The sequence below is a fragment of the Astatotilapia calliptera genome, chromosome 10 (genome assembly GCF_900246225.1).
Source record: "Astatotilapia calliptera chromosome 10, fAstCal1.2, whole genome shotgun sequence".
NCBI classification, from domain to species: Eukaryota; Metazoa; Chordata; class Actinopteri; order Cichliformes; family Cichlidae; genus Astatotilapia; species Astatotilapia calliptera.
Window position 1 is genome coordinate 1,398,189 of NC_039311.1, and position 12,497 is coordinate 1,410,685.

The 12,497-nt window shown below is 42.7% G+C and overlaps 1 protein-coding gene across 8 annotated transcripts in view; it reads left to right on the top strand.

Annotated features, from left to right (window-relative positions):
- Positions 1-12,497, top strand: part of LOC113030764 (vacuole membrane protein 1) — a 50,067-nt gene that overhangs the window by 12,921 nt on the left and 24,649 nt on the right. For 7 of the 8 annotated variants that reach the window (XM_026182457.1, XM_026182454.1, XM_026182461.1 and 4 more), the window contains 2 exons: positions 6,237-6,461; positions 9,392-9,523. In XM_026182457.1, coding sequence (XP_026038242.1) covers positions 6,237-6,461; positions 9,392-9,523 — 357 coding nt within the window. The remainder of the gene's footprint in view (positions 1-6,236; positions 6,462-9,391; positions 9,524-12,497) is intronic. The other variant, XM_026182455.1, reaches the window with a different exon arrangement.

Sequence of the window (12,497 nt, forward strand, 5' to 3'; positions counted from 1 at the left end):
ACGTTGCATACTCATGAACCAGAACATGGGTGACACATCAGGATCGAGTTCAGTTTCTTGAAAAGGTGCTGTTGACTCACTGCTGCTCTGAAGTAATGGATCTTTCCCTTTAATTGCAACGCCTCTTAAATTTAGTTTAAAGCCATTCATTTTTAACTACATCTCGATAGTGTGTACACTGCAGCTGTTACAGAAATGACTGAAACTGGAATATAACTGCAAACAAGACTTTTACTTCCTGTGGGGAAAAAACGGGAAAAATTTGTGAGAAGTACGCAGCACAATTGCTTTCATTCATGACTTTTAAGTAATTCGTTTCCTTCATTAGTTTGGAGACATAAATATGCCCAAACATCTTGTGACTTACTCATCTTCACCAAAGTTTTTCAAAAATGAATACCAGAGAGGGGTGGGTGGGTGTGTGTGTGTGTGTGTGTGTGTGTGTGTGTGGTATTTCTAATGGCTTCTCTGTCCTAACTGTCTCACCTCAGCTATCTAAAGCATGCGTCTCTCTGTGTCTTAGAGGCCCCAGGAGTCCTGGTAATACTAAGTACAACAACTATTCGTTCTGAAACGCACACACACGCACCCACACACAGTCGCACCCACACACAGCCACAGGAAGCAAACCCTGGGCCAAAGTGGGCTTAGTGTGTAGCCAGTCTGGAATGGCACCAACAAACCCCAGAACAAGCCAAACCTGACCAGACCAAACCAGAGCTCTGCTGGCAGACTGGTTGTTGAGCTTTTTTCAAGCATAGTTTTGTTATGAAATTCTTTCATAAAGGTCACTCGGTGCTTTTCATTCGTGCACCCTCAGGTGGATCTGTTGGGCCGGCGCTCACTCGTACTCCATGTTCTGCAGATAAGGACTCTCTCTGGGTACCAGGAGTCTGTCTTCCTGCGTTAGTGATATTTGTACATCGTGCTTTAATTATAAATGACAATGAAAGATACATTTTAGTTGGTGTTGGTGTGGAGAGTAACCTTCAGTAATAGTAATAAATCACACAGCAATAGTTCATTCATGTAGCTGTAAAAAGCATGGTAATATGTTAAGTAATCCAAAGTGTTCAGAATAGTTACTCTCACTGAATAACGTAACAGAATACGTTACAAAATACATTTTGGGGCATGTAATCTGTAGTGGAATACATTTTAAAGTAACCTTCCCAACACTGGATTATATAAACAAATAATTACAATTTCTCCACTATCAGTGATACTTGTGATATGGGCCAATTAAAATCTTTCCAAATTAAAAAACGCTTTCATTGGACTCTAAACTTGGTTACTTTCGGTCAGATTTAATATTTAATTTAATCAATTTTAATGTGATTTAATTTCAAGTGCAAAAGCAAAAATGCAGCAAACTTGTTCTTCATTCTGAACATTTGTTTTGCTGCTCAGACGTTAGAAGAACAAACTCCTTCAACCGTAATCGATTTAAAACAACAAATCTGGATCCTGGTAAAAATATTGAATCCAGCGTATTAACTATAAATTTAGTCTAAAAGCATTTGAATTGATTGAAGCTGATTCTGTTTAAACTTTGTTTCTGTGAGTGTTTCTCAACACAGAGTCCTGTGGTTGGATGTGTGTGTGTACTCCCCCCCTCCCTGCTCCATCACTGGCCTCTCTCCCGAGCTCTCTTGCCTCCCTCAGAGATCCCGACCACGGCTTCTTCAGAACGAACTAACCTCTAATGTTTGTCCTGCGCTGCCTCCAGCAGTCTCCACTGTAAGAAGCGGTGAGCAGGTTATGCTGGCTGGACCATGTCTAATGTTGTTAAATGGCCCTCAACAACCACAGTGACCTGTTAATAACTGGACTATCGTGCGGTCGTGGTCACTGAAAAGTGCTCAGTTTATGGTCACCCATTAATGTCCTGTTTGGGCCACGAAAGCGTCTGCATTTGCCACTATAGACCAACAAGGAGTCGGCTCTGTGACTGGTGGCTGGAACAGTGATTTGACATTTGATTTGTGAGAAGAAAATATGCGATTTTTATTAGTGAACAATTTTAAAATACCAAAAATGGAGGAGAAGGAGAATAATGTGTGTTTATATATGATCTGCAAATGTGCTGGTCGTGTGTCGCTGCGTGCTAATGGGAACACAGTGTTGTCATGCACTGTGACGAATAATGAAACTTATAATAATGTACCGTTCGCTTATGAATGAATAAAACGTAGAGTCCACTACATTCTCACATGAAGTCATCATGTTAGGCTCTCTGCATACATTCTTCTATGTATATATCTGTGAACCACAGACTACATATAACAGATATCAGCCATTGTTTATGGGATGCTACACTTTGCTGCCTACATTTTGTTTTTCTAACTCCAGAAATATTTAGGTTTAACGTAGCAGGAGGCAAACTGAATGACTGACCACACCTGTGCAGGTTGGTTTCCAGGCAGGCTCAGAGTTTGATGCTCTGAATTCCACAAAAACATGACACTAAGCTGAGTTACAGTTACAGAACTGGTGTCTGTGCTCAGACTGTCTGTGTCATCGTTCTCTGGCTGTCGGTTTATGTTATTTGTACAGTTATATTATTGTAATGACAATAAAAACTTTCAATTCAATTAAAACAAACAAAGGGCTCCTAAAAATATCCAAGTCTCCACTTAGAATGATGTTTGTGTCTTTGTTACCAGCATCAGGGGTAAAAAGGGTCTGCGGCTCACACTGACTTTAGATTTTAAAAATCCCACACTGATATATTTTGTTTCATTTGACACTTGCTCTATGTTTGGACCGTGCACTCCCACTCCCTCTATATTTATGATATGGTCACCACGCATTCAGACACACACCCCAGATCCAAAGCGAGTCCAGTCTCATACCCAGGAGTGGGGATCCCAGGCACTGGTTTCTGCACGTCACCACAGGAATGCCAGCAATGCTCCAGTATGGATCCCATTGTGTCAGAAAGGAGCTTTGTCAGAACCGATGTGTAATATGGTGGCTGCAAACGTCTTCAGCACTGGGCAGATGTCAAAACAAACATGGAGGTAGAAGAGTGACTTGGGTAGAATTATTTGTTTAGTGTTATCATTGTTAACCTGCTGAGACCTGAACTCTTTCGTGGCATTTTGACTTTCTCTTTGCTGTTTGGGCTGATTGGGGCCTGATTCACGTAAAAACAAAGAATTACCTGATTTCTTTTTTTTAACTTGATTTTTGTTTCTGAGAGAAATGAGATCCACATACATTCACTTTAACTTTTGATCGCACAGGGGCAGGATAACGTCCTCGTAAGTGGATATCAGGCCCTTGTAGAGCAAGATTTAGTATTTTGGTCTGAACAACCCAAAATGTGACGTCCACATACGTGGACGCAGGTCCTAGGAGGTTAATAGTGATCGGCACAGAAGAACGCTTTCTTGGGAAAATTCCTGTGTATTTACTACTATCGGCATATTTGTTCATATGTGTCATCGAGTCAAAGGCCAAACGAGACGGAGAGCAGCTCCCTGACAGTCGTGGGTTGGGCCGTAGATTAATATTGAATCACCTGGACAACATGAGAGGACTGGACTTTTGTGTAAGCTGAGAAGCGGTGACACAGCAACGGCTGAGAGCGAGAGACTTCTCGCAGTCACTCCGTTGGCAGGCTCTCTGTGTGTGTTTGGTAAACAAACGTTACCCAAGATAGAGCAGGGAGGTGTGAACAAGAGGAATTTTTTCTTTCCTGTCCACAAAAACATCTTGCTTGATGACTTTGTCTGCACACATGAGTTGTGTTAAGTATCTGAGGCTGGAGAGTCGGTGAGGCAGGAAATGAGCCAGGGGAGGATCCAGGCTGACTGGGTCAGTGCTGGGAGTTTCTAGGCTTCTCTTTCTGGGTCACTAAAGATTTTCCTCATTTGTCTTGTGCTTTGGTAACCAGTGCATGAGCATCCATTTTCCCCTGCAGGTCCTGGGAGGCTGATATGAAGTGTTAGTGTGACTAACATTTGTGTCATCTAAGAGGGCACAGTTCCTAGAGAAGACATGGCAGCTTCCTGTTGCCTCACACACGCCGCTCTCCTGCCCTCCCACGTTCCACTCTGTCCTGTCCTGCCTTGTCCCATGCAGCTTCGGAAGTTCCACCCCCACCCTGGGCTTGCCAGATTGCTTTTGTGCTGCATTGCGTGATGCCAAACTGCCCCTGTGCGTCACTGGGAGCACCCTTCCTACACACACACACATACATTGTAAATACATGCTGCTTTGTCACACCGTCCTACTCGTGGGCTTGTCTTTATTTGTATTAGAGAGACGGTTGGGTAGTAACTGGTAATGCAAAGGTTTTGCTTTATATCACATGTGCATATATTAGTGGGAATTTTTTTTTTAAGTTCACTTGGTGACCTACAAAGTAACTGACTGCATTTTTTAAAGTTAGCCGTCCTCTCCTGTTTGTAGAAAACTGGATCAAGATGATCTTATCATCCTGTACAGAATAACCACCAACCCTTTGTTTCCGTGTCATTTTCAGATAGCAAACTTTAAAAAGCGGATTTCTTTCACACTTTTTGTCTTCAGCCAGCAGAGCCTCGGCAGAACAGCACGTCGATTCAAACAGTAACAAAGTCAAATGAATCCTTTTTATTAAGAGCTCTTTGCCTTAAATTGCTTCTGTCTAAGTCAAATGTCATCATGACAGAAATGTGGTGAATGTTTGTTTTGATATTACCGAGTTTAAGTCTCAGTCTCCACAGGAGCATTCTGGGGGGGGCAGGAGCATTCTGGGGGGGGCAGGAGCATTCTGGGGGGGGCAGGAGCATTCTGGGGGGGGCAGGAGCATTCTGGGTGCTGGGGCAGGAGCATGCACACGTCTCTATACTCCTGGAAGCCTCACTGAGGCAGAAATGGAAACCAGAGCAAAGACGGCAGGTCGCTCCTGTCGGGCAGCAGCACATCCAGAACGTGGGACGATTTTCTTTTTCCTTCATTATTATTACTTAATTATTGTAATTGCGCGTGTACAGGTATGGCTACACGTTACTGGATGTATTGATCAGTGGGAAACGCTGGTCACCAGCTTAGAAACTGTTGTGTTAATGAAACACACCAGAGCTGCTCTCTTTTTGTTTCTTTGAATACCACAAAGCAAACCCTGTAAAAGTTACTGGAACAAATAAATAAAAAAGTGTTTTTTGTTTTGTTTTTTAATGTTGTTTATTTTGTCCAATGAGCTGTTTTTTGTTTTTTTTCCAAAGCAATACTTTGATCTTATTGGCGTTTTTTCATTTTTGTGTTTTTCTGGATCCAAAGTTGAACCCGTGCACCACCAAACTCATATAGTTGGCCACATACAGCCCACTTTAATCTTTAGTGAGCAGACCAGTGAAAATCATCTTTCTTTCACTGTACAGACGTTTATTTGCACATTTAATACCGAAGATATTTTAATATTAGAAAAAGACGTGCAAATGTGTGCTATTTCTGTACACGGCAGAGAAATGCTGCTGTAGTTCATACATTGTAAGAAATGTGTGAAACTGCAGACATGTTTACATATTGACTGTCATAAATAATTATGAAACTGAAAGTTTTTATTAAAAATAACTCTCCCAGTAAAACCACATTTTTCTGCCTTTAATTGTTCATCTATTATCTACCTCCTGTGGTTTGGTATGAATGAGCTCTTTGTTTATCAGAAAAGCTGTAAAAATGATGAAAATACAGTTAGAAGAGCAAAATGACTCGATTGGACGAGTCAGGCTGACCTCGGGGTTTTTTACACGTCACCCTGAACTGTTCCCAAAATCGTTCATCTTTTTTTGCGCTGCCAAACTTGGTGGGTGAGTAAGTACAGAGATGTCGAGTGTGTGCGCACCAAACGGTTTCTCAGCTTTGGTTTCCACCTTTGATCGTTTCCATGTGGGGCCCTCCACTCTGGTGCTGACACTTTTAGTTTGAAAGGGCAACTCAAACGTGATCATAGCTTTGCTTTTCAACATTTCCTACTGGCATCACACAGCAAGGAAAGACGGAAGAGTCACTCGTCATGCTAGTTTGCAGTCAAACGTTCTCCATCTTTATAAAACACAGGAGCGATACTGGCCCACGGATAACTGCCTTTCTGTTCCTCAGTATTTGACTCAATCTATCAGTCTATGCTAATAACAAAGGGGTCTTCCTCTCTGACTCAGGTAGACTTACTCCCACTCTTTTTTCCCTTTTCACTTTATCTTCCTTTCTTCTCCGCCTCTATCTCTGTCTTTCTCTTTTTCCAGGGACCACACATAGCATCGGTGACCCTGGCGGCCTACGAGTGCGGCTCTGTGGATTTCCCCGAGCCACCGTATCCAGAACAAATAGTTTGTCCCCAACAGGAAGCACCAGCATCAGATTCTGGTGCTGAGCAGGTGGGTGTGGAAGCTGTGGGGTCAGAGACGCTCCAGGGAAAAGTCTCACTGTGGACCATCCTCTCTAAAGTCCGTCTGGAAGCTTGTATGTGGGTGAGTGTGTGTTACATGTCAGGCACCGTCAGCTGTGGACATTACAGATGAGAACATTTTAAAAACCTGCAGAGTTTGGCTCCTTTCGTTCCGTTTCAGTCACAGTTTGCAGCAACCTTTCATATTAGCCACAGCTCGTAGCAGTGTTCAGTGTTTGTGATGCTTACAGGGGGATATCTCATGTCTGCTAAATGTCAGTTTCTCATGAACTAAGAAAAAACCATCTTTGTAGACGTATTCAGTGGGTGTCGTTACGCAGAATCGCACCAAAACCTGAAGGACAGCACGCTCAAAACTTGGTGAAGATCGAATCCTAATACAGACTATTTAAACTCTTTGGCGCCATTCTGGCCATATCAAAGGTTATGCTAATTTATGCTAATTAACTTGCATTTTTTTACCTTTCACACTCAAAGCAGAAACGACACAAAGGTGCATTAAAACTGGGTGCAAATGTATTCATTGATAACTGGTCTGCTTGGAAAACCCCTGCTCCTTCCTGTGAATTTCCCCTAACCAGCATCGATGGTTTCACACCTCTAACCAACCCTGCGGCTGCAAAGACCAACATCTCTTTTTTTCAATCGATGAGGTTTTTTTCAGACGTGCGTCAGAAACATTTTTATCTCTTTATATGAAAACAGCTGCTTTTCAAACACTTGGAGGTCTCGTATTAGCAGCGTCCACTTCCAGAGCGCGTGGGTCTGCGTGAGTTTTTATAAAGTCACTGACGATAACTTGCACACAAAAACACAACAGTCACGCTCGATTATGTGCGCTTTTGTTTACGTTTTCTCAGTGACGTGTGGACCTGCTGAACATTCGGAGAATAGAGAACTTGGCGTCTGACACATTAGATGACTTTGATCATTGTTGTCCATTTCCCTTTTCCTCTTAATGTGGAAGGTTCAGAGATGAGGGGGAAATGCATGTTATCAGCTACGAGGCTTTACTGGAACTGGGCTCCCTGCTCAGACCGGCGTTCGTTACGTAACTTTATTTTATATAATTATGCAGTTATGGTCCTTTGACTTGATCTTTATTTGATCCGTTTTCACTTTAAACGTCCCCTCCAACCTTCCACTTTGTGTTACCATATATGTGTACACACACCGATCCAGCATGTAAAAAAAAAAGGTGTGCATGTTTTATTAATTGGTGCAGCACGGTCGTTTCTCTGCTTTCAAAATGGAGTCGCATTTTTCTCCCAGTCGAGCTGCAGCATCGTGTTACGAGCAGCGATATCCAAGTGTGTGTTGGCGGGGGGGGGGTGCTATCCAATCCCCTCGGATGCATAACCACCCACTACCAACCAACCACTGCCCCTTTGTAACCTCAGCCTGGCACGACCTCGGCCGAGGCTTGTCGGCGATTCAGTTGGAAACACCTGTCGCACCCACGGCTTCAAAGCGCCCACGTCAACATTTCCCCTCCTCCTCCCACCTTGTGGATACGTCGCTGATGAGACACGTGTGATTCCCCTCCTACCTTCTCTGTCCTCTTTGTTGTCTCTTCTTCTCTGTGCTCGGTGGACAGAGAAGCTCAGAGGTCCGCTTTAAGAGCGGCGCCGTGCAGGTAGACGCGTTTCGCTGCCCCCCACACAAACCCACACGGCCACAATGCTCACACACAGAGGCAGAGCTGCTGAATGGAGCAGCTGCCAGGGAGATTAAGACACATCTCCATTATGAGGAAAAAAACTGGCACATTTCATCAAAGACTCCAGTGTTAACAAGAGAACAGGGTGTCCAGATTAAAGATCGAGTTTGCCAGGTTTGGGGATAGCACCGCCTCCCGAGAATGATTGTTTGGGCTTGTTGTTGCTGCCATGGTTGCTAACTACCTACTAATCATCTTCTGGCTCCAGCCATCCAGCAACATACAAGTAATGTGCCTGCGATTAGTCAGTTATATCCTTCTGGGGGAGAAGTTGTTTTGTGTTCCAACGAGACGACTGAAGTGCAAAAGGATTTTTTCTTCTTTTCGTTGCTGTCGGTGCATCGAAGGGTGTCGGGATGTGGTAAATCTCGAAATCACCCATTTGTCATCTGAAACTTAAACTAACTGTATCTTCTTGTCCCCGGCTTTGCGCATACTTTTCCTTTGTGCCTGGAAACATTAAAGTAATGAGCTGTGAGCAACTCCAAAAACGCAGCATTTCTTGGCGGCTGTTTTCATTGTGTTAATTAAGTCTGTAACCCTCACCCGCTCTCTCCCCCCTCCGAACTCCTGCCCTGTTCTCATGTTTTGGTGGATGAACTTGGTGAACCGACTGAAGTGCTGAGGATTTATTTCCCCCCCAAATCACTTCCGCTTTCTTCCTGTTAAGCCCCCTACAATCACACAATCATATGGCTACAAGCTCATTGTCGCTGTCGGACTTGGATGTTCTGGTTGCTTGGACGAGCTCCCTCTCCCCCAGATTTGTTAGCGCATCTTAAATTTTCTTGAAAAGGTTGCAGATTGGAGAGGAGGAGCCAGGAGTTTCACACACCCTGGACCCGTGTTTAACGTATCCATGATTGTTTAATAATCTGCCGGATTTATTTCTTGTAAATCTTTTCCGTTTTATTCCCATTAAGCGCACTGATCTCAAATCCCCGACCTCAAGCATCGCAAGCTGCTTTGCATAGTGGATATTGATATTTCATGTCTATTAACCGTCTGAAGGCAAGAAAAACATGGAATGATTTAGCGTAGCAAAAAGTCATTTCACAGCCAGATGTCTTGAGGCATAATTAATATTTAAAGCTGTGGCATCACTTAACCGCAGATCTTGGATACAGTATAAGTGTTTTTAATAACTGCGCTCTACATCTGAGATATCTGTCCAGAAGCTCTGTCGATTGCAGATTTTGACATAACAGAAGTGTGTGTTATATATGAAATCACACGATGAGTATAAACATGAATGAAACGTGTGTGAACAGGGTGTGGGCACAGCCATCGGAGAGCTGCCTCCGTACTTCATGGCGCGAGCGGCTCGGCTGTCTGGCACTGAACCCGATGATGAGGATTACCAGGAGTTTGAGGAAATGCTGGACCAGGCAGAGGCCACGCAGGTGACACGCTGCTCATCTCAGACTCATCATCTTCATCATCATTCTCTGTAATCAAACTTCCCCTCTCCTACCTCCTTCTTTCCTGCATCGCACATCTTTCTGTCGTTTCCTCTCCGCTCGTTTGCCTTCATCACTCCATCACATTTTTTTTGCTCTATACCAAAAGTCACGTCTGATGTGGCAAATTTGCTTTTGTAACCTGCGTGTGTTTGTGTTTGAACCTCCCCTCGGTGTCTCAAGACTGCAGCGCTTTCACAATGCTGTGACTAAGGGAACAGCAATGATGCACTAGAGTAAAATGTTCCCGCGATATCCGGGCCCTCGTTGAGTAATTTCCTGTTTGACTTTGGGTTTTTTGGGTTCTCATGTCTAACATCTCTGCAAATGTTTCAACAATGCCTAACAACTCTGTCTAAATATTTATTTTTCCACCCTCTTGCGATTATGAATAGAGGGAGAGGAATGAACAGAAACATGCATGTGGATTTCCAAAGGCTTGTCATGTGTATGTCCATCGTCAGTCAAAGGCTGCGGTAGGTCAGGTGGATAAAACGACCAGCAGCTGAAGCGAGCTGCAGCCGACTCACTCATTTTCTCTGCTTTGAGCTGCGAGCAATAACTTTATTTTTTAATGAGGGTGTCTCAGATATTAAAGGACTGCTACGTGTTCAGTGTCCGTTTCATCTTTTGAAGCATGCGTGTAGGATCTGTGACTTGTTCAGCCACAGTTGCATTCTGGGTAATTAAATAAGTAAGTAAAGTTTATTTATTAAGCACTTTTCATAGACAGGTAGTCACAAAGCGCTGCACACAGAGATGAAAATAAACAGTACGATAAATAGAAAAATGCACAATATAGAGTTTAAATGTAAATTAAAAATATAAAAATGTAAAAAGCGTTGGTCAACAGAAAGCTTGTTTAAACAGTAAAGTTTTAACTGCTTTTTAAAGGATTCCACAGAGTCAACCAAACGTAGTTGTAGAGGCAGACTGGTCCACAGCCCTGGTGCCACAGACTGAAAGGCTCCGCCCCCTTTCCTCTTCAGACGAGCACTGGATTTAATTGTAACATGGCCGACATACGGACCTCTGGCCATAACTGACAAAATGCTTTTTAGCACTTTTTTTTTTTTTTTTAGCACATTTTAATGAATTATTTTTCATCTGTATTTACAAAAATATATTTTCAAAGGTCACCATATTTTTTTCTGTAAGGTATAGAGTAATTGTTTTAAAATAAAAGGTTAACCTCCTAAGACCCGAACTCTTCCACAGCAGCATTTTTAATTTCTCTCTGATATTTGGGCTGATTGGGACCTGATGAATGTAAAAACATGAATAAAAAAAATTAATGTAACCTCATTTTTGTTTCTAACAGAGCCACATCCGAGGATATTCGTTTAAAATTTCGATAGAACAGTAGCAGGATAACGTCCTTGTTAGTGGATATCAGGCCCTTGTAGAGCAAAATTGAGTATTTTGGTCTAAATAACCCAAAATGTGACGTTTTTTTTTTTTTTTTTTAAATGAGTGTACGTGATGTGTTGGTTGTATGTTTGTTGTTTGTTTTGACATACTGCGAATCAATTTCCCATCAGGGACAATAAAGTTACCATTGACATATGTGGACGCAGGTCCTTGGAGGTTAAAAATTGTTATTTCCACCTTATTGAATTTAAATCAGGGCCAATTTGTTGTAGTTAAACACAAGTTGTTTTTGTTTTTTTTAAATGAGCAATTTAAAAATGTAATTTTTTTCTTTTATATCAATTTAATAAGTAATAAGTTGCAGCTTTCAGCACTATTGTAACACAGAGGAGCTACGCAGGTTTGAACTTTGATCTTTCTTTTTCTTCTCGTTCTACCTGATCAGCTTAAACCACGTTGTACCTGTTACGCCTTCAGCTGGCTGAAGTAGTAATCGGTGATTAGTTGTCACAAATGAACTTTGAAGTCAATAATTACAACATATTTAACGACGTGTGGTTCCTGAGACGAGCCGCTGTTTCCATTATCAGCGACTTCAACAAATGTGGACGAGGGCTGCGCTGACACAGACATCAAATTCGTAAAGCTCTGAATATTCACAGATATGTACATGTGCTTTCTTTTCATGAGCTTTATCATTCAGATTTGTGGTTTTTATGAACTCAGTGCTTTTCCTTGGGCATAAATATATTTAGACTGGAGTCATTTAGCATATAAATCAAAGTTTGTTGTCAGTGCAACAACGGCGCAGCAGCACGCTTTGATCGAATGCTGAATTTTGCCGTTAAAACAGAGAAAAGCAAAACAGCAACTTCAAAATATTTTGATATTACAATGAAATGTGTTTCAGTCATGAAAGCATCCAGTCTGCATGTGGATGCACTCGTTAGGTCAATGTGAGCTCAGGAGTTTCCTTTTGCACCACGTCAGGCTGTTCTCCTCACTTTGCATCTCTCTCTCCCCTCCTCTCTTTCTCTCTCGCTCGCTCTGTTCTGTGATATGTGGTAACTGTGTGTTTGTGTATATATGTAATGTGCACTTTGATAGCAGCTGGAGGCGGGTTGCTTGCACCAGCACAGACCTGCTGCATACGGAAACGTTTTTTCCCTCACCGGGGCTTTTACTGTTGCTCGGATGTTCTTGGGATTCCCTCTTTGGCTCACGGACATCCCACAACACGTCTCTTTTTTTTCTTTTTCCTCGTCCACCATTTAGCCTTTTATTAACTGATGTCGTTTTATTGTGGACGTTGGCGTTCATCTGCTGTGGAATAGCTTTTTTAAATGATATATTACCAGCTGAGCATTAACGGCAGCGGTGGAAACCGACTCCACTGCGACTGGAAGGGACAAACTATCACTGCATTGTTTATGAGACAGGAAGTGGTTAAATTTTTCATGAAGGAAGTGACCCCCTCTAACCCTTACCCCGTTCCACATACGTACCCCCCCACCCGCCTCCCAAAAACCCCAAACACACACAATAG